The sequence below is a fragment of the Culicoides brevitarsis genome, chromosome 3 (assembly GCF_036172545.1).
Source record: "Culicoides brevitarsis isolate CSIRO-B50_1 chromosome 3, AGI_CSIRO_Cbre_v1, whole genome shotgun sequence".
Lineage (NCBI taxonomy): Eukaryota > Metazoa > Arthropoda > Insecta > Diptera > Ceratopogonidae > Culicoides > Culicoides brevitarsis.
Window position 1 is genome coordinate 23,722,351 of NC_087087.1, and position 27,736 is coordinate 23,750,086.

General features: G+C 30.0%; 1 protein-coding gene across 1 annotated transcript; it reads right to left on the reverse strand.

Annotated features, from left to right (window-relative positions):
* Positions 1 to 230: 230 nt before the first annotated feature.
* Positions 231 to 25,261, reverse strand: LOC134833303 (uncharacterized). The gene is made up of 3 exons (XM_063847581.1): positions 24,624 to 25,261; positions 19,057 to 19,331; positions 231 to 3,729 (listed from the first exon to the last, which is right to left on the reverse strand). Exons 1-3 carry the CDS (start codon positions 25,136 to 25,138, stop codon positions 509 to 511), a joined length of 4,011 nt encoding a protein of 1,336 aa, XP_063703651.1. The 5' UTR covers positions 25,139 to 25,261; the 3' UTR covers positions 231 to 508.
* Between the last annotated feature and the right edge of the window lie 2,475 nt (positions 25,262 to 27,736).

The window sequence follows — 27,736 nt, forward strand, 5'->3', positions numbered from 1 at the left end:
ATAATAATAATAAATGTTTCACTTTGATCATATTGTAATAAAAAACCTGAAACCTTCTTCTGAAACAAGATATATGACGGAGACAAGAGTAGAAGCTGCTACTTAGTAGCAATAAAATTCAGTACTTAAGGGATTCAAAGACACAAACCTCCCCGATCTGACGTATGTTTTTTTTCTGTACAAATATCGACTAAAATAATATTATATTGGGAAAGAAAAACTGAGGAAAACATCACATTTTGGTTTATATATGTATAAATATAATATAGTAGTAGTAGGTAGTAAAGTGCCGTTGTGAATTTCTTTTTCCTATATGCTATAATAAAAATTTACAATGAGAACGGCAATAAATAAGCTTGACATGTAACGAGAGCTTTTCTCGTCATCGAAAAATCGAATTCATAACTGCACATGTGGCAGTTTTTTTTCTTGTTTAAAATACATTAGCCTTTTATACATACATTTAAGGGTAATTAATTAGTGAATCAAGCACATTTTCAATTATTTCCTACGAATTGGTGAGTTTCCTCTCTTTGTTACTCGCCCTACCGGAGCTACGTGAAAACTTTTGTGGTTGCTGCTGCTGTTGCTGCATTGGTTGCCCTAATTCATCTAATGCCTTAAATCTAACAAAACCGTGTTCGGCAACTAACATACTTCCGCTACTTGCACTTTCGCCGCTCGTGCTACCTTGCGTCGCGGTGCTAGCTTGCGAGGGATCTAACAACGAATCTTTTCGTCCGCCATTCGGATACTCTTCATCCGAGAGATATTGGTTCTTGTTACCTCCTCGTTCGAGAGACGAACGATTGTTCGAAGAAGATGACGAGGTTCGCCATTCGTTATTTTGTCGCGCGGCATGTTTTTGCTGTCTACCCGAGTTGTTAAGTGTCTGGGCAGCTCGTCGATTGTCACGCGAATCAGGTAATTGTCCGGCAGCATCGCCCGAATTGTTCGACTGATCGAAACGTCGATGCCCATTGTTTCCAATGTTACTCAACGTTCCGCTCTTTTTGATGCCCGAGTTCGAGACATCGCGATTCCGCCGATCGAACGAGTTGTAATTCGTATTATAGCCACGTGGTTGTGGGCCATTGCCGAAGCCATATGTGTCGTGGGGATATCCGCCAGGACCCATTGTTTGTTGTTGCTTCAGAGCTTTTAAATTTTTGGAGGCACGAAATTCGTTTCGCGAACTCGGACGATCGAAATTGGGACGTTCAAAATTCTGAAAGTCATACTGTTGCAGACCCGTGCGCGGATCTATTGCACTGTTAATGGGCTCAGCATACCCGTTGTCCATCATGAGACGATTTGCTGACGTACGATCGGAACTTTGGGAGGAATTGTCTTGATGGGGACCATTGCCTCCACGTAATTCAAAATTGGGGTTTTCGTAATGATCGATTGGCGGTAACATCTGTCCATTTGGTCCGTCTTGCATATTGTAATCGACACTGTTTTCGATTTCTTGCACCGACAACATTTTGTCGGAATTATGCATGGACGAGACGATGCTATTACTATCGAGATCTGTAGCAGGACGATTCATTTGTGGTGGTTGCTGTTGGAAATCTTGAATGGATTGTCCCGGAGGATAGGGATATGGAGGACCATTGTCGCCCGGCATTGGCATGAGCATACCTTGGGGCGCGTGATCCATGGCATTCAGGGCAAAGTTGTCGTCGTAGATGGGCTTGCCCGTACGCAAAGTATAGGAATGGAGATTCGTGTTGGCATTGCACACCGCTGGGTAATCAGTCTCAAAGTGTTCTTGACTCGAACTCGAGGTGCACGGGAATAAGGCAAAACCGGAAACGTTGTGTGTGTCGAGACGCTTTTCGCGTTGCAAGACCTTCGAGGCGCCCGTCTTCAGTCCCGTCACCCATGACAAGAGGGTAATTATAGCTATTTCGATCAGTCTTAAGGAAAATTGATATCCCCATTGGAGCCAGTCCGTGTCGAGAGGCGATGACATAATTGGTTTGTTCAACGACAAACCAATGGCACCGTAAATTTGCAATGCAGCCAACAAAATAAACAGCAATGCCGTCGCAATTGTGATGTGAATGGCATACGAGAGATTCTGATAACCATGAATATAATTCTGTGATTTATTCCTCAAAATGCGTTTCAGCATGCGATAAATGTACAAATACAAAAAGCCCAGACTTAGGCACACGAATATATAAATAATTTGACAAATCAACGAGAGAATGGGAGGCGGTGACATTATCCCGTTCGGGCCTTTCACCAAATATTTGTTGCCGCCATTTGTTGCGGCGCCACCGCCGCCATTAATCGTCGCCGCACCAACATTCGGATGGTAGTAGTTATTCATCGTTTCGTAGCTCTCGACGTAGTGCAAGGTGATGCAGAGTCCCACGTGTACGCTGCTCGCAATTACCACAGTTAGCGGTCGCATTAGTGCCGAATAACGGTTATTTTTGTGATTCGTGCTGCGTATCAACAAAAACAAGATCAAAATGGCAAAGGCAACCGTCAAAAAGGTCGCCGGCAAGTTAAGCAAGATTTCGGAGACGAAAATATTGAAACTCCGATGGGCATTGTAGGCGTCGTAGCACAGGTAGAAAATGCGTGCCAGACAAATTATGATTAAAATGAGATGGATGCAAATGAAATACGATTGATTGAACAAGTGTGTCAGCTTGTCGAAGAAAATCATCTTAAATATCGAGTAAACAGCCAGTATCGTAAACAATATGGCCGACAAATACACGTGAACGTTCCACGCGACAGTCCATGTCGCCAAACCCGACATTTTTGCCCGATCTTTAATACTGTTGTGTTTTTCGTGTGGATTCGCGGTGGTTGTGTACAAACTACGATCATGATTGGACTTTGCCAAGTCATGCACTACCTCATCCTTATCTACTTCCTTGCCACCGGGGGCACGATACGGTAATTCGGTCGACGCATCACTAGCTTGCTCATCAGATTCTTTATCGTAAATGTCATCTTCGTCTTCTTCATCGACGTCATCGCCTCCCGTACCACGCTCGTCTTTTTCAAAGGGCTCTTGAACGTTTTCACGATTTCCGCGCAAAACGTTCAAATTATTGCCCGAACTGACGGTATTTTGCGTGACTACGGGAAACGTTTCGCGTGCCGGAGTCTGTTGTTGACCCAACGAAGGCATGAGATTCGGAATAACTGTGACCGTGCGTAAAATCACGTCGGAAATGTCTTCGTTGCGTCCCCCAGACCCCGATAAAATTCGCGAAATACTGGGAATATGTACGACGCGACTACTGGCAAGCGGATCAGAACCATTTAACATGCCATTTTGATCGGAATCACCGAACGTTCCAAAGGAATCTTTTCCGCCGAGTTTTTGACTCGGTGTATTGAGCGCCTTTTTGCGTGACGATTCCGTATCTGTATCCCCGATTAGCGTGTTATTTATAAAATTATTATTCTTAAGACTACTTCCTGCAGCGGCTCCTGGCGCCAAATCTGGCGGGCGAAGTGGGATACGTTGGCTGGGTGGTGCGACAGCTGGGATATTTCCCGGCTTGATGCGACGATTGATGAATGTGTTGCTGTTCACGACACTCGGATCGCTGTTGGTGCCACGTAACGTGGGTTTATCCGCAAACGGGTTCGAGTATTCGCGTGGCAAGGGTGGCGTGAAGAAAGCACGTGATGGAGGCGAGTAGGATGGCATGTCGCCAGGCAACATCGGCACTGTTGGGATTCTGTTGTGATCTGTAATGAAAGAAAAATACGATTTTTTATTAGATTATGTCTTCTTGCAAACGGTAAGTTTACTTAAAAAAAAATCTATAAAGAAAAAAAAACAAATTAAAAAAACGACCAAAAGGGAAAGAAGAGAAAGAGCAAATTTCTTGATATTGCTCGATTATTGAATTATGTCCCTTATTTGTATGCTCCGCACAATTAAGCACCCCTTTTTTCATTTTCTTCTTCTAATTTCTCCTTCTTCGTCAATTTTCGTGTTGCAGGAGACGGAAGTGCGACACGATGTTCAAAGCAACGACGTTCCTTTCAAGACGAAACGAGGATATTCAATTAGAGCGAAACAAATTTCAAAACCGAAATTTTTATTTTATTTTATCAAGTACATCCTGTCAATAATAAATCAACATGTCGACGTTTCGGAACTTTTGCTGCTTGAACAAAAAACATGGAGAAGGAGTTTTTGTGTAAAAGACTAAAAATTTTGCTTAATGACATTAAAATTCCATTAAACGCAAATGGGTCACATACACATTTCAACACTTCCACTCAATAAATTACCATCTCATGCATAAATAGAACCGATTTTCCGATAGTAGCGCCCCGTAAGAGACATTCGTGCATGGAAGAAACTTGCGCCGTAAGAAAAAACACACACACACACGATGAGGATAAGTGAAAATTTTTAGTAGTAACATAGGTGAAACTTCTCTCATATATTTTATTTTAGTTATATTCACTTTTCTTTTCGAATAATGTACATTTTCCATTTAGCGGTGCCTAGAACGATGGTAGAAGTGGTTGGTGTTTGCTGTTTACTTTCGTATTTATGTTTCAGAGGTAATTTAATGTTGTAATGGCATAACAATTTACCCAAAAATTAGTCCCTTTTCGTGTCGATAGGCGTTCAAGCGAGGCAGGCATGTCGATTTCTAATAATTTTTTTACCATAACGAGTGAAATTCTTGCGGTTACGTCTCTGGATTTAACCAAAATCGAATCAAGAAGGAGCAACTTTGTAGTTCGGATGTCGTCTTGTAAGTTGTTGTTACTTTTTTTTATTATTTAATTTTCTTTTTTTTCATAATATGATTAAGATGTCCTCTTAAGTCGTTTGTAGAAATTGAATGCGATAACGAAATTTACCTTGATGCTCTGGTGTGTGTGGTATTAAGAGTGACTTTAATAAATTTAAAGAGGATTTTCGGTCAACGTGGGCTTATGATCTAATCAAGGCACTTTGTCCTTTTTACGCATTTCATTTTTGACGCATTCTTTGATAAATTTGTACTTATACCCTATATACCCTTATACCCTACTTATACCATACGGAGATTAACGTCTGTCTTGAAGGTAATATTCTAAAATGTGAACTGGGATAAAAATATTTAATCTTTGAATTTTGAGTAAGTTAGAACCTTAAAATGAATGAAAAGTGACTTTTATGAACATTTATGTTCAAAATTATTGAATTTTTATCAAAAACTTTGTAAAATGTGTACTGGGACATTTCAAAATGTGCTCTGGGATAGAAATAAAAAATGTGCATTGGGGTAATTTCTTGAAATTTGCTTTAAGACAAACCCTTAGAATGTATATTGGGCTAAAAACCCCAAATTTGCAATGTTTAGACATTTCAAAATGCGCACTGGGCCCTGATTTAAAAGGCTATTCTATCGGTTCAAGACGAAAACTTTTTATATTTATTTTTCAATATCATTACCGTTCGTCCCTTGGAATCGGATATTAAACGGGGTGACACGGAAATGACTCGCCTTTACCATTTTTTATGGACCGTCAATTTTTTTTTTCGTTTAATCTACGAAAAGACTTTATCAAGTTTCTTTTTTTATAGAGGAGAGAAAATAAGACGAGACCACACAACAATGTAAAGGCGCCTCGGTGTCACGTCAAAATTTTATCATCTAATAATATTTCTTCTTTTCATTTCTTTCTTTTTTATTCCTTTTTTTAAACTTTAGCCATTTTATCATCTCATTTCGTGGGATAAGGAAAAAGGAAGAATTTTGTGATTCACCAAAAGTTAAGGAAATTTTTTCGATAGGCAGTAAAATCTTTATTATTTTATTTTTTTCAGCATTTACATGTTTGTTACTCATGCGCTTATTATATGGCAACACAGCAGCAGCACGACGCCCTGTTGGATACCAGTTTTGCAGGTTACATGAACGAAAAAAAAAGTGCATGTTAAGACATCATTCAAGACGCATTTCATTTCGCGTTCCTTGGGTGACTGTAATTGAGCAACGCATTCTTTTACAGCTCGACCAGTGTTATAGCTTTATTTTATGATCGCGCCGTGCGTTTTATGCACGACCTTGGTATAAAAATTGAAATGAAACACGGCGGTGGTGCGATACTGTTCCAAGCAGCAAGAAAATGTACTGCGGTATTTTTTTTACGTATAAATATATTTATTTATAAGATTATAACGAACGCGCGCGTACAAAGTGTTATGTGTGTGTGTGTGATTTATGGACGCTCCTTAAATTTTATGTTAGATAATTTATGGATAAAGCGCGTTGTTCGCGTTCGCAAATTTAGCTGTGGCAAAATAATATTATAAATGTATTGAATCTCTGCCACATGAACGTCGCACATTCATTGTTATTTGTGTACGGAGATAAATAAAGGAACGAGTAAACCTGTTAATATGCTCGCGAAAAGAAAAAAAACGGCAAAAAGATGAATCAAGTAAAAGCGCTTTATTTATTATTAAACACGCAAGCATGACTCAATGTACAACCGACGATGAAATGATTCATGATCGAGTGTGAAGAAATTCGACATAAAAGGAGTTTGGCAATTTATTTACCAAAAAATCACATAAAAAAGGGATATTAGTGACGGTAATCGAAGCATTTAATTTTATATTTGACTTTTTTCTCGTTTTTATCTTATCTAACATGCCATGAAAGTGCTCTCTGACAGAAATTAGTTTTTGTGCATTATTGGATATCATTAAATCATGACACTTTTTTTCTCTCTACCTGGGAGGTCTGACAACTTTTTTTTGGGCCAAAAATCAATTTTCATCGCATTGATTGAGTTAAATTACGAAACTTTTGCCACACACGCATATTTGATTTTTTTTTCAGCAAAATTAATTTTTTTTAATTGATTTATTCAATTAAAAATTTTATTTTTATAAAAAAAAATCATTTTTATTTATTCAAAAATTTGATTTTTTATCTAACTTTTTTTAATAAAAAATAATTTTTTAATTAAATATTATAATCTATTTTTTCTATATTTTTTTAAATAAAAAAAATTAGTAAAAATCTCAATTTTTATTAATTTTTTTTGTCAACTTTTGAAGAAAAAAATGTATTTTAATTTAAGATTTAATAAAAATTTAAATTAATTTAAAATAAAATCAATTTAAAATAAAATTTATTTAAAATAAAATTTATTTAAAATAAAATTTATTTAAAATAAATTTAAAATTTTTATCTTAAATATTTTTTATGGAAAAATTTGACGAAAAAAAATATCTCAACCCATAAAAATTACTCCAAAATATTTAAAATTTAAATTAATCCGGAAACGGGTTCAAATTACAATATTTCTTACTAAGAAAAATTTATTTTAACACGAAGACATTTATCATTTTTTGTTGTTGTTGTTGCTCTTCTTCGTTTTATGTCTCCCTCCGCATGAATAATAAAAAACGAAATATTTCACGTGAAAGCATCGAAAAGTGCATCACACACCCAAAAAAATTTCTCGTAAAAAATTATCTAATTAAATTAATTAAATTTTCCTCTTCTTTATATTTGCGGAAAAATGAAATAAATGCGAAGCAAGCTTTTTCGCCGAAACAAAATTATTATTATTTAATTTCAAAGGCACAGAAATAAAATGAAACGAGCTCACCGCAATTATTTCGATGTTGCTAAAGTACATCTTGTTGTAATATAATACGGTTCTCCTCTTCGTTCTCTCTTCGTCCTCTCTCTCCATCCATCCAAGTTTTTCACAGAATATTTATGTAACTTGCTTGGTTGGTTGGTAATAGAGACTTGTCAACCATAAATGACATAATTAAATATAATCAAATAGTCGCCTTTTTGTGCCTTCAATTAATTTAAAATGTTCAGTGAGAGAACGAGTGAGCGAGAATTTATCATCAACGTTTCATAAGCTTTATTACATTTTCCAAGTTATTTCCCTCTTTTCTGATGAATTTTTCATGTTGTTCCATTTGATTTGTGCAGCGCTTTGTATTTGTGTGAAAAGAGGACTTTGCTTGACGCATCGGCTTATAACTTTAAAATATAAATTTTTTGACGACGACAATATTATATACGACCGACATGGTATAATGTACTTTTTTAACAACTTCTGTAAAAAGTTTTTGTCGTTTGTGAATTTTAGATGATTTTTTTTAAGGGTGGAACAAAAGCGAAAAATCTTTTAATTTAAAATTTTTCTTTCTTCGTGTCAAAAAAATGAATTTGTACTAATTTTGAAATGCTATAACTTAATTTTTGTTTATCGGATCATTAAACGGCTTGTTGCAATATGTTAATAAAACCTAAAAGAAGGTTTCTGTACTGAAAAATTTCAAAAAAAGTTCATGGAAATCCAAGAAAATAAGAAAATTGAAATGTAATGTACATTGCATACCTCAAAATATGACAAATTTAAGGTTTTGAATGGTTTTTTATTAAAATTGAAATTTCTATTGAATTTCACTAAAAATTTTCAATATTTGTCATAATTTAAAATGTCAAGAATTTTCTTTTAATGGACAAAAGTTTTATTATCTGGTTTTTTGATTTCCTAAGAAATTTTATTTTCTCAACATGTCCAACATTTTCTGCCATCTATTTGCGTCACAACTTAAAATGTTTAAAGCAATATTCTTTTTTGCCTTTCAAAATATCAACAGAATCTTTATTTGCCACACAATTCCTTTTTTTTTTTCATTTTATTTTTGTCGTATACATTTCTTGATTAATTTAGTGTAAGACAACGACAGAAAGTGTTAAGGAATGCTCGACTCACTCAAGCATACAAACAAATAAATGAAAGAAGAAAAATGATCAAAGGTATTAACTGTGTCACTTGAAATTTTTTTTGTTGTCGTCTTTGTTTTTTCTTCTTCTTTTCTTTTCTAGTCATTCATTTCTACGAACAAAGAGACACAATAACAAAAAGTGACACAGAGGAAATTTCAAGTCGTTTTTTCTCTCTGTTTTAAATTTGTCGCCTATTAATATTTCTTAGAGGAGCTTAATTGACTGCACCAAAAACTAAAAGCTTTCAAATATGGAACTTTGGCAATAAATCTCACGCCAATATGTACGTTGACATCGAACCAACCAGCCTTGGATGGACACCTCGTCGTAGTCATTTTCGTGCTCGACACACCAAACTAAAAAAAAAGTATCTGCGTTCAATCAAAAAATGACTAACGGCTTCGTAGATAGAATACACACGATCACGTGTGGAAACAAAAAAAAAAGTAATAAAAAAATAAAACATGTCCAGTTCTGATTTATGGCAGTGAATATTGGTATTTAACGAAGATTGATGACATTTTTACTGATTATGTATTTTTTTTTATTGTAGCTCGTATTTTTATTATACGTCGCTCAATCAACGACGAACGACGAGATTGACAAGCTTGAACTGAGACGTTCGAACTTTGACTGCTTTGTTCAAGGAAATGTTGCTACTGAAGGAGACACGTTGGCGAATGTGGAAAGAGATTAATGAACCACAAATTTTTGGGAAATTTCTAATCAAAAACGTTATTATAACATATCGAAATTTCTCCTTTGTGTTATTATTTTATGTGTCTAGCATTTCTATTAAAAGCATTTCTATTACTTCAATCAAATAGCAATTTAGTACCAAAGAATATTTTCATAATTAGTATCATTTGGTATTGAATTTGAAAATCAGCAAAGCGAACTTTTTGGTTGGTGAAATTAAAGTTAGATCTTTTATTGAAATGAAAAAAAACTTTTATTATTTTTTTTAGTTTAAAAAATTAATTTAAAAATTAAAAAATAATTAAAAAAAAATTAAATTAAAAATTATTTTTTTAAATTTTATTTTTTTTAATTATTTGGCAATTAGCTAATATTTTATTTATTAAATTTTAATTAAACAAATTATTAAAATAAATTTTAAATGAATATTAAATAATTAAATAAAATAAAAATAAATAATTAAATAAATAAAAAAAAAATAATTAAAATTTTTTATTTTTAAGTGTTTGCTTATGAATTATTAATTTAATTATTTTTTTATTTCTTATAAAAATTGTTTTTTTTTATTTATTTATTTTTTTTTTAATTTCTTAATTATTTAAATAATTTTAATAAATTAATATTTTTAATGATATATTTTAGTAAAAAGAAAATTTCTGTTTTTTAAAAGAAATTTCTTTAAGTTTCCCTAAAAAGATTTTTTTAATATTTTTTTTTTTTAATTAAATTGGTCAAAATATGACTTTTGAACTTTATTTCCGTCTCTGACACAATTCACATACGGCTGACTAGGCACTTACTTTGTCATGTTTCCTCCGTAAGCGAAACAGGACGACAACAAGAAGACTTATGATTTAAATTAAATGTTCAAAATTAATCCTTAATTTGATATCGATACATGTTCTCGACACAATAGCTTCACTGCTCAATAGAAATTCGTTTGTATCGAAAAAGGATCAAATTTGGGGTATTGGGAATTCGTTCTATTGTATCCATAAAACGCATATTTAAATTGATTTGTGTGTCGGTCCAACAACAAAAACGATTCAACTTCGTCGAAGACACATACAAACAAAAAACCAGGGGATGATAAAAGAAAAATGTGTATTTATATAAAAGTTTATGATATTTTGTCTCTCTTTCTTGTTCTGTATGCGAGTCGATTTCGTTATCTATCGAATCCAGACACGACGTAGATTTAAGCGGATAACCAGCATGCTGCCCGTCGTCGTAGGTGAGTATGGGAAAGGAGAATTGTTTGTCGGACCGTTTTTTTTACTTTTTTGTTTTTTTGAATAAATTTCATTTGTGAACTTTTGGATGAACTTTGTTTTTGACGGAGGACAGCACTAACAGGCATGTGCCAATGATTTATTTGATGCCATGCCCTCGACAAAATGAAATGGAAGGAAAAGTTGCCCGAAAAAAAAAATATAAAATTTGATGAAAAAGGGAAGACGAGGAGTCGAAAAAAGGTTAAATTAAGAGTCAAATCAAGGATTTTCTTTTACGACGAAAATTTAAATTATACATTTGGCATAAATATTTTGTTTTATTGTGACAGTCAATCCTTTTATTTTCGATTTTTCTCTTTTTTGCTGTTTTGGGATGTATTATTATTTATGTACAACACGCTTGATTAGTGTTGTTTGAAAAGGGTTACGATAATTTTTATTGACTCCCGATTTTTTATTTGTTTTTGTTTTTTGACTTCGAAGAAATTTTTTTTTGTGAAAAATTGTGTTTTTAGGTTTCAATGTCTTTTTTGTTAATTTTTTTTCTTATGTTCTAAATAAATATAGATGAATTAATTTTATTTTTAATAAAAAAAAATCAAACAAAATTTAAATTAAATTGAAAAAAAATTTAAAAAAAAAATGAATTTTTAATTTAAATTAAATTTAATTTTATTTAAAAATTTTTTAAACTTTTATAAATTATTTTTTTTATTTCATATTTGGGCCGCTCCAAATGAAACTCAATAGTTTTGTCCAAAATTTTTGAAATAAAAATGGGGGGGGGCAAAAAAAAATAAAAAATTTTGAAATACTTTTTTTCATACAAAATGCCAAATTTTTAAAAAAGTTTTGATCTTTAATTAAAATTTTTGTTGTTTTGAGTTTTTAACATTGATATTTGTGTATTAAAAATTGATTTAAAAACATTTTAATTAAAATTAAAAAAAAATAATATCATAAAAATACCTAACTGTCAATTTATTTTTGAAAAAAAATTCAATAATTTTCATGAAAATTATTTTTTAAAGAAAATTTTATGTTGAAACGATTTTGAATACAAAAACTACTAAAAATTGAAAAATTTTCTTGGAAATTTGTTGAAAAATTATGAAAAGACACCAAAAATCGTTAATTTTTGATGAAATTTTTAACTTTTTTTTTATTTTGCCCCATCGGATTTTCGAATATAAAATGGGGCATCGGACAAAACTATTGGGTTTCATTTGGAGCGGCCTTAATTTTATTTTTATTTAAAAATTTTTAATTTTTATAAAAATTATTTTTTTTTATTTTTATAAAATAAATTATTTTTTTTGATTATAAAATTTATAAAATTAATTTTTTAACATCAAAAACTTTTATATTTTTAAAAATTAAAAAACGCGCTTTCACACTTTTTTTCACCTAAAAAAAATCTATTTCATTTTTATTTTCTATATCAACACAAACGACCAAACCTTGGCTGACTTACTTTTCGTGCTACTGTTTATTCAGCAAGCACTGCAAATTATTGGCTGGCATCAATTTCTGTACAATAATTTTTTTTTTGCGCAATGACCATAATTTGTGTGCCTCGTTGTCTCTCCAACAATAATGCTGATTACTTGAAATTATTGTCATAGGCCGGTCACAAACGAAGAGGAAACGAAGAAAAATCAAAGACAGAACAAACCAATTGAAAACTTATTAATTTCAGGCCGAGCAAATAGATCGAATATTGGGGCAAAATATGTGCAATGAAGAGTGAATTATTATTATTTTTGTTTTAAATTTCATGTATGTTCATTCCAGGTCAAATGAATAAAATAGCAGCAGCAGAGAGAATGTCGAAAAAAGACAAAAGGAATCTTTCTGAGAAAATATTTCTGCCGGATTTTAGGAAATACTTAGTAAATGTGTGGCATTTTGAGTGTGACAACATTATTATCGTCATCATCGTGGCTTTTGTGCAAAGCAGTTCGTCCCACATGTGCACGTATACAGGAACTGCCATTAGACACACAAAGGAAAGAGCTTATGCTAGAATTAGTAGGTAATAAAGATTTCATTTCGTCCTTTTTATTATTTTTTTTTTACTTTTTTTTCTTCTTTCAAGGAACGTTCAAGGAAAAGGTGAAATATGCCGCAAAGACTAAATTTTAGGTACTTTGTCAATTTTATTCAATTTTAGGTGTGCATTGTTGAACGTTATCCCCAAAAATACAAAGGAATACTTTTCGGTATACGTACCAGTCATTTATATTTTAGACACATTGTGTTAATTCTATTAAAGCATGAAGCAACTCATAAACTTCTTCGTACATTGTGCTTTGTCTTTGTCTATTTCAGGAGAACACACAATGAAATTGTAAATCATTTATTTTGCAACAATGACATTTTCTGCAACTAACTTAGGAATTCATTCAAATGTGTCTCTGAAAAAAATAAACTGCTTTATTGTCTCGACAATGCAGCATTCGAAATTCGATTAGACTCGATTCTGATTCGGCTAATTAAGAGCTAATCAAAGAGGACTTGAAACAAGAGAGTTTTGGTCAGATTGCAGTCTTTGAAGTGTTTTAATGGTGGAATGCATAAAATTTACTATTTTGTTCTGTGGAGGAGTAAATCCCTTTTAAAGAGCAAACAAAAGAGTGTATATTCCATCTTCTTAGCATCGTTGTCTGTATAAACATATGAAGTTACAGAAGAAAACTGGTTTGTCGCGAGGATGAACATGAAACAAACGAGTTAAAGAGATTTTTGTTAATAATTTTTAATTTTAAAGAATTAAAATTAACACTTGAGGTCCTAAATTGAAATTTAGAGGTCTCAATGTCATCTTTAGAGGTCTCAATTTGAGGGTCAATATCTAAATTTCAGACCTAAGGTCTTGAATAGAACTATAAAGCTCACAAAAAGAATTGTAGAGGTCTGAAACTTAACTCTTGAGATCTCAAAATAATTTCTTGGGGTCTTAAAGTGGAATCTAAACGTCTTAATAATAAAGCCATATGATTAAATTTCAGATATAACTCTTTGTTTCGAGTTCTAAAGTATACATGAAAATCTAAGGGTCTTAAATTTAACTCTTGAGGTCCCAAAGTTTTATCTTGGGGTCTTAAATCAAATTTTTGGTCTTAAACTGAAATCAAAACGATTGAATTTAAGAACTTGGGTTTTCCATTTGAATAAAAATTACAAAGAGACCTCTAGAGGTCTCAAACAAAACACTTGGGGTCCTAAAATTTTTGAGAGGTCCCAAAATTTTTTAGAGGTCTCAAATTAAACCTAGAGGTTTCAAATTCAAATACAAAATTTCTAGATCTAGGTTCTTGATTTGAACTCTTGAGGTCCTCCAACTCTTAAGACCCTAAATTTACCTCTTGGGGTCTCAATTTTGTATTTCATGTTTTCAAACTTTTTCCTAAGGTCCTTAATAAGTCCCTTGCAAATTTATTTTAACCCAAACTCTTATGTAATGTTCATCCTACTGAACGAGATTAGTACACCAACAAGATTTCTTCACATATTATTATTATTTTCGGTCTTTCTCTCTCTTCCGATGTAGGCAATGTAAAGTCTCTAAGCACGTTAAATGTAAGACTTGTGTATAGAAAAAAGATTTATCTTATGAATACACTATAAAATAACTATGGAGCGATGGTATGAGAAATCATCTAAAACCTTAAAGAAGAGGAGAGAAAGACACAAGAAAAGAAGAAGAATTGAGTGTTGTGTGTTGGTTTGGAATTATTATTATTGTTGTTGTTGTTGTTAGGCTTGCTTGAACGAAAAGCAAGAATTTAAATAAAATGAAATCTTTTATCTTTCTACACACTCGCACACCAATACACACACACAATTTTATAATTTAACGTAACATCAAGAAGACACAACAGGAGTGAATATATCAGAAACTTTTATATATAATAAATTGAACTGAACAAAGACACACATACAAATGCGTTTCTACTATGTCTTCTATGTACAAAGTACTGAGGAATGTATCAGGCTTCCAACTGTGCATTATTGCGCCACATGCTGGAAATGGATTTTTTTTTCTGTACAATCTGGTTCGTATTGTAGGCAGGCATGGAATTGATCGTTTTTTTTTTGTGTGTACTTCTCTACTGCTCTATTGCCAGAGACAACAACATGTGAAGGAAGAAATGAATTTATTTGATGAAAGAGAGATAGGCAAGGTAGAAATTTATAAGAAGAGCAATTCAACAATAAACAACAAGTTAAACATTTCTCTGGGAATATTGGGAAAAATTTATGTCTCTCGCATAAAATTTTTTTTTGAATAAATTCGTATTTTTAAGAGTCACAGTACGAAAAATTAAAAAAAAATCTAATTAAATTTTTAAAAAATTTTTTGATGAGAAAAAAATCAATTTAAAAATTTTAACTGAAAATCTTATTATTTCCAAGTTAAATTTTATATAAAAATTTTTTTAAAAATTTTTAAAATTATTTTATTTTAATTTAAAAAAAATTACAAAACGAAAAAAAAAACATTTAAATTTTTTTAAACAATATTTTTCTAAAATTTTTAAATTTTTTTAAACAATTTTTAAAATTTTGTAAGCACTTTTTATTTTCAAAATTTTTTTTTAAATTTTTTATAATTAATTTTGAATTTTTTTATAATTAAAAAAATAATTTTAGAGTAATTTCTTGTTAAAAATTTAAAAAGTAACAAATTTTGGAAAAAACTCAAATTTTTAATGCTATTGTTTAAAATTAAAGCCACACGGTGGGCTCGAGAAACATGATTTTTTTACATTTTTTTTTCAAAAATCTTCAAGAATTACAATGTTGAAGCTCATTTCTTTCCTTTTCTCTTCTTGACATGTCGAAACATGACTGTCGAGGTTAAAGAGTGAAGGTGAACAAAAATTTGGTGGATGTAACTCCAAACTACTGTGCGTAGAAATGTTACAATTTAACATGATTATATTGTCATGACTTCACTATAACTGTAAATATCACTTTATTATTATTTTTTTTTTTTTGAAATCTGTATCAAACACGATTGGCATGAATAGTGAACAACACTCCAGGGCAGAGCAATTGAAATTTAAACGTTTTTCTGCATTTGAAGTTTTGAACTTTGGACTGTTATTATCTTCGTCGTTGTCGTTGTTATAAAGATGCCCAGAGGGAAATCTCATGAAATGGTCTAGTCCTCATGATATTCTAATGTAATGAAAAAAAAAATGGCTGACTATTGCATGAATCCATTAATTGAACTCTTTCTCTCTCTCCCAAGTAAGTTTTATTGTTGAATAAAATAAAAGCCGAAAAAACTTTTCCATAAATCCATTAAGGAAATCCCACATTAAATTAATTAACATCACACATCATCATGCAGAAGTTTTCCGTTTGTCTATGGAAACCAAAATTTCTCACAAATTAATGATCGAGTAACTAACTTTTTCCTCTGACAAACAAAATTTTAGGAACGCACAAGTTCAGTAAAAGGGAAAAATCAAAAATTTTTCCTTCCAATTTCATAAACAACGATCAAATTAAATTAATTTTGATAACATCTGCTTCAGGCAGCGTATCTTGTACTTTTGAAAACTTTGTTATGTTCAATTTATTTATCATTAAAAAATATTGTTGTGATTGATTTCGGCGAAATAGAAAAATTCATTTGGCTTTTCTGGCCTTGAAGATTCACTGAACAGTGAAAAAATAATTATCATTATTTATTCAGGATTTTTTTATTAAATTTTGTCAAAAAAGCTGTCAGAAAACTTTTAGAATTTTTTTTTTATTTAAAATGACAAAAAACTACTAAAAAATTTAAATGACAGACGTTTCTATTCGAATTTCAGAAAAAAAATTAAATTTCGGAACAAAGAAAATTACACTCCGGAAAATTGTTGTCATGTGAGCTAATTGATTGGTTTTGGGTGGCAAAAACGATGGTATGGCGGATTTCACGTTGTGCTTTCTAATCTTCATACTTGCCATACACATCGTGAATTATCATTATTTAATGGCTGTTTTCAACGTTATATTGCTTTGGGAGTAGAAATTTCTCATTTTGCAAAACTCTTCTCTGCGTTTCATCTTCATTTTGCTGTCGACAACGGAGTAATTTGACTTGAAACCCTCCGGCATTATCTCTAAATTAAATGACTTGTTGCTGAATTGCTTGAGAGAGAGAGAGCAAAAATATTTTGCATAAATTATGTGCTGTGTGTTTTTTTTTGCGTTTCTCTCTCGCGCCTTGGCACAAAAGAAAATTTTGTAAGGCACAAAAGCCCGCTTCAAAGAAAATGTCGAAGGCACTTTTGTGCTTTTGAACAGAGATGATGTTGACGATGTTGTTCATGATGATAAAAGGAAAGGTTTTTCCTTTGAAGTTTCACATTTTTATCGTGACTCGTGTCGTTTTTTTTCTCGTTTCTGTGCTTTTAATGAAAAACCTTCCTTAATAGAGACTTCAAATTAAGAGCATTGTTGAAAGGTTTGAGCCGAAATTTATCATTTATTTACCGCAATTCGAAGAATTTTTGTTTGTCCATATGAAACATTGTTGAATTTTAAGGTTGAGAGGTATGGAAATGATGAAATTTTGATTTCTTGGAAAAACTTTTGATTTTAATGGAATTCGAGGTAAATGTGATTTTCATTGAAATTTAATTAAGTGAAAGAGTTTTGCTTTGTAATTTTATGCATTTGGAGTCTATTTAGTAAAAAAAATAATTTAATAATTTAAAATTTAAAAAAAAAATTTAAATTTATTTGAAAATGATTATTTTTAAATTAATTAAATTCATAAATAATAAAAAATTAATAAAAAAAAATTAAAATTAATTTAAAATAGGTAGGTATTTGAAAATAATTAAAAAATTATAAATAATTTTTTTACTCATTTCATAATTTTTATCGGATTTCTTTAAATAAAATTAATGAAATTTATTTTGACTGAAAAAAAAACACATTTTAAAAATTTAATTTTTCTGAATAAATTAATTGGTATAAAAATTAAATTTTTTTTTTTCATAAAATTAAATGAAATTTTTATCCATGAGAATTTTATAAGAATTCAAATTAATCCAAGCCAAGTTTTAAAAAAAATAACTTATAAATTTGTGTTTTATTTTTAAACTATTTTACTTTTTTTATTAGTTAAAAAACAAAATGAATTCAGTTTTTGTTAAAAAATCAAATTAAAATTTTAAAACCTTGGTTTGAATTAATTAATTTTTTTATTCATAAAAATTCAATTAATTTTGTATTTCAAAAAAGTATTTTTAGATTTTAAAATAATTTAATTTGTCAATTAAATTTTAATAAATTTAAATCTAAAAATATATTTTTTTTAAATACAAAATTAATTGAATTTTTTATTAATAAAAAAAATTTCAATTTATTCAACCAAGAATTTTAAAAATTTAATTTAATTTTTTTTAACAAAAACTGAACTCTTTTTAATTTTTTCTTTAAATTAATAAAAAAGTAATCAATTGTCGCTTTAACTGGACGCATTTCATGTCAACAACGAGCAACCAACAATGAGAGTTCTTAACAAATTCCTTCACTAATTCCGTATTCCGTATCATTAATCATCGGGAATTAGTTGATGATAATGTTTACTCTTTTCTTTCTCACAAAAAGACACACACATACACTGACACGCAAGTTGACGTTGATGCTGCTGCTGCTGCTGCTGATGTGTTATGCCCTTGAACTAACCACACATTCTTACGCGTCTCTGCTTAAATGATTCATGATTATGACTCTCTCAGCAATTTGTGTCCAACATAAACTTACGAACAATTACCACAAAAATACAATAATAATAATCTGGAAGACAAACACACAGAAAAATGACAACAACAGAAAAAAAAATGGTCAAAGTCATTAATCAAATTCTCCAAAATGTGTGCTTGACAATGGAAAAAAAAAGAAGAACAAGAAGCAAGAAAAAAAAAAGTTCTGTCCATTGGTAGACAAATTTTATTTAATTTTTTCGGTGTCTCTCGTCGTTGTCGACATCCCGAACTGGAGGACAGAACTTTTCTCTTAACCACCAAAAATAATTAATGAATGATAATGCTGGGGCATTGTGCGGGCAGCATTAAATTTCATCATCGTGCGCCGCGCCGTATAATACGATAATAAAACAAAAATTTCATTATTCAACATGAGCAAACAGAACAGCAGCAGAGCAGCAACAGCAGTCCGTTGTACATTATTTTAAATAATTAATTGCACCAAATTAATGATATTTGTACACGCGGACGTTAAATATTGCATTGTATTATAATATTATACCTCATTCGTGAAATTAAAATAATACGACACCGAAAAAAAAAAAAATGAGGAAAAAAAGTTTAAAAGTTACTTACTTCCTGCCACGGGTCCGGGATGCGATGGCGGCGCACCTGGCGATGGCGTCGGTCCGCCACCGTGATGTCTCTCGTGATTGTGATGCCGATTCGGGTTCGGGTACATGGGATTGCTGTTGGTCTTGAGAATGTCCGCATTTGGGGCGGACGTTGGTAGCGCATGATCGCGCTCAAGAATTTCCTCGAAATTACGATGGTGCGAATTAATTTGCTGGTAATGTTTTTGCAGTTCATGATTCTTGTTGTTTGCTGGTTCTTTCTCTTTCTCACGATACCTGATGATGATGATGATGATGACGATGACCACAGCGGTGAGCGATGCAAGAAATGCAAAGAAGAGAAAAGAAAAAAAAAACAGAATAAATAAAATTGTGTAGACATAAAAAATTTACGAATTTATGTGCTTTTACGAAGAACAAAAAAAAAGTTATTTGAGTAAAAATATTTTTCTCGACTATATATCATTCATCTGTGCGCGAAGATAAGAAACAGACAAACATACATTTGTACACATGGACACACAGAACAGACGAAGAAAAAAGAACGCGCACGCATAAACTTTTAACGCTCCTCTTCAAATGTTTGCTTAATTAAGAAAACATTGTGTTGTGTTTTGAGGGGAATTTATGTGCCTTTGACTTTTTTTTCTTCCAAGACATTTGTCGCATTTAGAACGAAAAATATGTGGTCTAGAAGTTTGTCCGTTACGTTAAATTAAAAAAAATCAAAATATGCACTGGGACGATAATTTAATGACAATTTTTTTTCATTTTTTTTTGTGGAAATTTTTAAAATATTTTAAATTAAAAGAAATATAATTTCATAAAGAGTTTTGGTCAACATTTTTTCGTATTTGAATAAAAAATTTAGAAAATGTGCACTGGGTTTTTTTTTAATTTTGTTTAATATGATTTTTTAAAAATATTCTTAACCTTTAACAGTCAAGAAAATTTATTTCACATGGAAAATTGGTTGAAATTTGTTCGTATTTGAATTAAAACTTCATAAAATGTGCACTGGGTCAAAATTTTACAACCAATTTTTATTTTGTTTCACTTCAATTTTTGAATATTTTTAACCTTTAAAAGTCAAGAAAATTATTTCACATGGAAATTTGGTTAAAATTTGTTCGTATTTGACTAAAAAAATTCAAAAAATGTGCACTGGGTCAAAATTTAAAAATCAATTTTTATTTTGTTTTACTTTGATTTTTGAATATTTTTAACATTTAAAGCAAATTTATTTCACATAGATTTTTAGTTGAAATTTGTTCATATTTGAATAAAAACTTTAGAAAATGTGCACTGGGAAAAATTTTAAAATCAATCTAGAACAATATTTTCAAATTATAACTGAATAAAATGTCTAAAATTTGCATTAGGAGAACTTTTAGATTGTGTATTGAAAGGAAAAATTCAGTTATTCAATACGCGGACATTTTAAAATATGCACTGGGCCAAAAAATTTTTCTATGGTTTTATAAGAAACATCAAAATGCGATAAAACTTTTCTTCAAATGACGACTTTCAACGAATTTTTTTTGTACAAGTCAAGAAAACTCGCAGACGCAGATCCACTCTCGCGATACACAGCACAACAAAATTAACAATTAGTAAGAAATATAATGCCCTTAACTTCATTTAACAGTCTACTAATGATATGCTTATGTACTTCTTATTATTTTTCTCTCTCCTTAAGTAATGTAATAATCACCGACGAGCAAATGAAGACGACGACGTTGATTTGCGATTATGAGTTCTTCGCACTGCAAAATTCCGCGTTGACCTGATTCTGTCGCTGTAGAAACTTTCAAGGCTTTTTAAGTGTATATTTCCACCTTTCTCTAATGTCTCTTTTTTTTTGGCTACAACACGCCATTCTGACACTTTAATGACCAAACTTCTCTAGAAATAAATATTGTAAGCGCACACAAAAAAAAGGTACGCTAAGTACAAAAACACAAAAAAAGTATCATTTTTTGTTTTGGAGCATCATCGTTGCGGACGCACGACGTGTAAAAAGTAATGTTTTCTTTACAAACAATTTTTTGCTCTGTGCTCGTTTTTTTTCTTTGCTATTTTTATTATTATAATGCTGCAAGAGAGAGAGAGTGTGTGTGTTCCAGCTCTACTCAACTCATCTCTTGTGCTTTGTTTGTTTACTTATGTCGTCGTAAAATAATATTTGTTGTACCATGATGTTATACGATTCTCTTTTAGTTGCACACATTTGGAGCAAAATATATAATTAAAATTTATGAGAATTTTAATGCTAACTACACATTTATAGCTAGTAGTTTGTGCAGAGTCGGGACGAATAAAGAGATAGATGGTATCCAGCATTTGCGTTTGTAAGCTCTTTCGAAAAAAAAAAGGAAAAACAAACGAAAAATCCTATTGTGACAATTTAAGCCATTTTTAAGCTTTGTTTGTCGAGTCGTCGCATGAGCAAGTGATTTTTTTTTTAATTTTCGATTTTTTTTAGGATTTTAAAAATTTCCATGAAATCGAAAACTGATCAAAATTTTTTAAAAATATTTTAAATCTGGTTAAATTATTTTAAAGCATTTTAACCTCAAATAATTATTGTCTTCATTTTTATTGAAATTGAATTATTTTTTATTAAAAATATTTTTTTTAAATATTTTCTATAATTAATTTTTTTTTCAGTATAAAAAATCAATTCAAAAAAAATTGAATGATCAAAAAAATTATTACTTATGAAAAATTTCTATTTTTAATTTTTTTTTTATAATTTTTAATCAATTTATTTATTTATTTAAAAAAAAAACTATATTTTTAAAAAAAAATAATTTTTTTCAACAAACAAAAATAAATTAAATATAATTTTAAAAAATCATTAATCTTACTTAAGTTTTCTTTTTTTGTGTTTTCTAATTTTATTTTTAGATTTTCTAATTAAAAAAATATTTTAAAAAAAGTTTTTAAAATTTATCAAATTTAGTGAAATTAAAGTTAAGCAATCGAAATATTTTTTTTTTTTATTTTTTTAAAACTAAAATTAATATTGACAGACATCCAACATTCCTGCCCAAAAAATTCGATGAAATTGAAAAAAAAAATTGAAAAATTTTTGTTGTCATTATACCTGGAATGACACTCAGAACTTAAAAGCATTTATTCGTTAATTTAAGCAACAATTTTTGTGCAAATTGAATTTTAATGTGTCTGTGCGGCGCGTTTTTTGCCTGCGTTTGATTGATGGAACCGAATTAAAATACACTCTGTTCGCAGGACAAAAAAAAAGTGATTGATTTCTATTGAATGTGTGTGATTTTTCTCTCATCCTCTCATCTCATCTCGTCTCATTTGTGATGCAAAAGTCACAATTTTTTGCAGAAATTTCATTCAATCAAACGAAAAATTAAAATGAGACCGACATTGACTTGAAGATCGGCCTAGTTGACATTTATTAAATCAATTTAGCCGGCATTAGTGTCTATTCTATCTCGATCCAATTAAAACTTAACTCGAGTAATTGACCTATTTTCAGGCGTCATTTTGGCATATGCATCTGCACTCATTTCGCAAAAAAAAATATCGATTAACGAGAATTTTCATTTCGATTTGGTTTTGTTTGTTTTTATTGAGCAAAAGTCTGAAAGGAAATGTGGGAGAAAGAGAGATGCCTGGAGATTCACGAGAAATACGCACATAAATCATTCATTTGAATGGATGAACGGAATTAAGTGGATTATGTTCTTCTTTTATTTCTGTCTGTCTCTCGTTGCTTGAAGCAGGCAGAAGAAAGACAGGCGCATGACCGTTAAACTATTTCGATTGTTTGTTTGGAGGAGCATTTCTACCCCAAATAAAAAGCGTTGCAACGAAAATTGCCTCATGGCAAAAAATGCTTTTTTTTTTGTACAAATGCGAGTGATCCACGCGCGCTGTTGATTGAGAGAAGTTGTCAATTGATTTCCGGCAGCTACCTTCCGATTTTAAATTACTTTTGATTATTAATTTGGGCGACGACGACGGCAACGACGAAGATCCAATCGGAAATGTCTGTATTTGGATGGTCATGCCTGACTTGCTTAATTGAAAGTTTTTTTTTTGGGGGGATGATGCATTTAGTTTTGACGTGTGCAGTAAAGGATGAACATGAAATTATGTCAATCGAGATCCAATATTGGTTCAATGTTCGTTCAAGTAGAATGACATGGACATTAAGGATTGCTTTTTGATGTAGGAACGTGCAATGAGCAAAAATGTTTCAAATTTTATTTTTCTTAATTTTAAGAAAATTTTTAAAAAGCATAAGAAAAATTGAAATTTTGATATAAAAATTAATTTTCAATTTAGAAGAATAAAAAAAAATATTTTTTAAAATTATTTTTTTAATTTAAAAAAAAAATAATTAAATTTATTAATAAAAAATATTTAATTTTAATTATTTTTCATCTTTGTATATTGTACTATTATTTTTTTTTCAATAATTTCAAAAACATATTTTTTTTGATTTTTGAGGTATTTAATTTATAAAAAAATATTTTAAATGAATTTAATTGTCTGAAAAAATAAAATAAAAATAAATAAATTTGTCAGACGATTAAATTTTGTTTAAATATTTTTTTTATTAAAAAAATAAATGAAGTAAAAATAAAAAAAAATATATTTGAAAAATTATGAAAAAAATAAATTTACAATGATAAAAAATAAATAATATAAAATATAATTATTTTTATTATAAAATTTAATAATTTTTTATAAATTGAAAAAAAAAATTATTTATTTTTTAATTTTTAAAAATTTGTGTATTAAAAATTTGATTTAAAAAATATTTAATTAAAATTGAAAAAACATGAATATCAAAAAATAACTGTCAAAATTTTTAGGAAAAAAAAAGAAATACAATAATTTTTTTAAAAGACTATTTTTTATTTAACAGAAAAACATTATTTGAGTAAATAAAATTTAATGAAGTCTTTTAGTTTGGAAAATTAAAATTTTGTAAAATTTTATTTAAATTTATTAAGTTAAACTTTTAAACGATTTAAATAAATTCGATTAATTTAATATTAAAATATTTTTTAAAAATATTTCATTTAATTAAAATAGAATCAAACAAATTTTAAAACTATGAATTTTCAACAAAACAACAAAATTTAAGCTCCTTTTCCAAGATTTTTGCTCTTTTAAACAAAAAGTGAAGTGAAACACTTTCATTTGCCGAGCCATCCTTTTAATGGAATGAAATTTTCGAAAATTTAGCCGGAAGTCATGCACTGAGTGTGTAAAATTTTCCGAATATTAATGTTTGTTTCCAACTTTCCTCATTTATATTTCAACTATCAAGAGTCATAGGACACGTCGTCCTCCCATATCCACATAGCGCATATCGCATACCCATAAATAGCCGTAAGTCAAATCCCAACAGAGTCACACCAGAAAACATTAAACTTTGTTGTTTATTTTGTCCCTCATACACAAATACACACATGTCAAGCACGATTTTCGGAGAAAAATATTTTTTTTTTACTCCATATGTACCGAAAATTAATAATTTATCATCTGATTAAATAAGTGAATGAGTAAAAAACGAACCTATTTGTCGTTAGGAAGGGTGTCGGTATCGTCGTTAGACTCGATTGTCCCATGCCCAGATCCGAAATGCTGCGTTTCGTCGTAGTCGAGCCATAGGAGACCCGACTGAAAATTGCCGCAATTTGGTTTTCCATGTTGAAACGATTGAGGGCATCCTCAAATCCGCCGCCGCCGCCGGAATTACTTTTACTACTTTCCACATTGTCTGTGGCTCCGGCATCGCTGGCACCGAGCATCGGATCGACAATCAGTGCGGATGCCGTCGATGTCACGCATGTCACGCAAATAATTAAATACACTAAATAATTTAAAATCACTAGGTTTGTTGGAGATTTTGTGGTGAGGACGGGATGTTGGAGTGAGGACCTTCGTCGTTTAGTCCATTTGATGTTTCTGTTGCGCTTACAACTACTACTGAGGGACATTTGACTTGAAATCCGCGTTGGACCATCATCTGTGATGACGAATGATGATGATGGCACGTCTGAAGCACTTAAGCTCATGTTTAAGACCATTATCTCATTTCTTTTAAAAATTATTTTTTTTTATTAATTATCACTTTTAATAATTTTTATAATTATTTTTTTTTTTTACAAATAACACTTGATAATCTTTTTATTTATTTTTTTATTGATTGATTGAACAACACTCTAATTAGGTGTTATTTTTATTTTCTACTTTTCTCTACTACATAACACTGTTATGATTATTATTTTATTCAATAATAATGAAAATAATTCATTTATTATTATTTATTTCGCACATGTATTCCAATTTATTTATTTATCTCGAGTAGATTTAATAATCAGCGGAATTATGATGTTGTTGTTGTTGCTGCTATTGATGCTAGTGATGATAGACTACACATTTTTTTTCCTCGTCGCCATAATAATTTATTTTTAATTTTATTTTTCAAGTTTTATGTTTATTTTCTTTGAAATTATGTTGGGGCAGAATTTCTTTTTTTTTAGTCGGTACGTTCTTGCAACATGATATTTCTAATATTTTTCGTACACACACCCAAAAAGGAAAATATTTTTTGTTCAATTCTTTTGAATTTAATTTTTTTAAATAGAGAATTATTTTTTTTTTTCGTTCGAAATGATGATATTATAATTAAATAATCACTATTTGTTTTACAATTCTCTGCGATTCTTTGTAATTTCCATTATTTTTTGTACAATACAATTCTATCGACTAAAAAATTCGATATTTTCTTTCCTTTCCATTTAACACACATGCCCTTTCTATATTATATTTTATTTTATGTATCATCACACACATATATTTTACTTGTGTATTTGTGTTGTATTATATTCAGCCATCATCCAAAAAGAAAAAAAAAATTAGCTGTACGATGTTGTGTGTGACTTGTACGCGGACACAAAGAATTATTTCAACTACAAGCACTAAAACATAATTATTTTCCGACTTTTTTCGCGACTTTCGTGCCTTTTCACTTAACTTACGACTGAGATTCACATGCGTTACTATTTACACGATTTTTACATAATTTTTTGAATGGTTTCCAGAGAGTTTTTGTGTGAGAAAAAATATATCCAATTATTTCTTGTGGCAGATGTCCATTTTGCTTCACCACCACTCGCATCTACGATTTCACTTAAACTGACTCCGTTGCTTGTCGTGCAGCTTGGTTTGCCTGCATGCTAATTCATGAAAATGTTGCACAAGAAACTTGAAGCTCGGGTGATGAATTTGTCTCATATGAGTTGAGCTTGGGTAAAAAACTTGAAACTTGGATGGAAAATATGTTTCATAGAAATTGGACTTGTACAAGAAACTTTAAACTTGGTTGATGCATGAATCCCATGTTGAATTTTTGATTTTTTCTAAATGTTTATTGGAATTTTAAGGTGTTCAAAATGTAAGTTGGGGGAGAATTTCAACTCACTTTCATTCGTCTCATGGTGAAATCAGGATTTGGTGAGAAATTTGATGGTTACCAACCTCCCAATTCCTGCGGTGAATAGAAATGGGCTCGTTCAATAGAAAAAATTGCGCAAAAGTTTTATTAAGTTGAACGAATTATAAACTCAGGAGGAATGGAGTTTATTTTATTATTGAATTACAGCAATTTTATCGTCTAGTCTTGAGACGACAAGAAAATTTTAACATTTATGAAGGCACATAACAAAAATTAATGACATGAATAAACTAATATATCGTCAATATTGTTGCCGTTGTCGTCGTCGTGTTTATTATAATCAAATAAAAGAGGGAAAACTTTTTAGTTATGAAATGAGCGCATTTTCATTACTTTTTTTAACGAGTTGAAAGTTTGTCAGGAATTTTATGAGTTGAAAGAATATTTAATTTTAGTAATTAAAAGAAAATTTAAGGACAATTTTTTTATTGTTTTCAAGGACATGAGGATATTTAATTTTTTAAATTTATTTATTTAAATTCACTACTTTAAAATTTTGAAAAAAAAATTTTAAAGTGCTCCTATATTTTTGATAAAAAAAATATTTAATCGAAATAAAAAATTTTTAAAATATTTAAAAAAAAAATCAATTTTTAAACAATTTTTTTAATCAAAAGATTTTTTTAATTTTTAGAGATACAAAAATCTTTTAAATTTTTTTTTAAAGTTTGATCATTTTATTCAATTTTGGAGATTTTTTTATGTTTGAATTTTTTAAAGACTTTAAAGATAAGAAAATTATATTTATTACCAAATTTATTTTTTTTTTAAATAAATATATCATTGAATTTAATTTTTATTTAAACAAATTTTACAAAAAATTTCGAAAGTTTTATATTAGTTTTTACTTTTTTTGAATTAAATATTTTAATAATTTTGTTTAAGGCTTAGTTATAAAGCTTTTTCGAATGTAGAAAATTTTTGAACCTATTTTTTTTTTGTACCTATTTTCTACAAAGATTGTTGGAGGTCCAAAATTAGGATAAGGGCGAACTTGAAAAAACTTTTGGTCTTTAATTTTAATTTTTATTTTCATCATTAGAAAAACTTTAATTCAATTTAAACTAAATTTAGGCCATTAAATTTAATTATTTCACTTTATGTCGCCCCCCCTCCGATTTTGCCGAAAAAATTCAGGGGGAAAAATAAAAATGATAAAAAAAATAAG

Excerpts from the sequence above, each read along its gene's own strand:
- LOC134833303 (XM_063847581.1), bottom strand. The coding sequence starts at position 25,138 with ATGGTCTTAAACATGAGCTTAAGTGCTTCAGACGTGCCATCATCATCA. Across the intron at positions 19,332-24,623 it reads CCCTTCCTAACGACAAATAG|GTATCGTGAGAAAGAGAAAG; the intron begins GTTCGTTTTTTA and ends CATCATCATCAG. Across the intron at positions 3,730-19,056 it reads TCCCGGACCCGTGGCAGGAA|ATCACAACAGAATCCCAACA; the intron begins GTAAGTAACTTT and ends CTTTCATTACAG.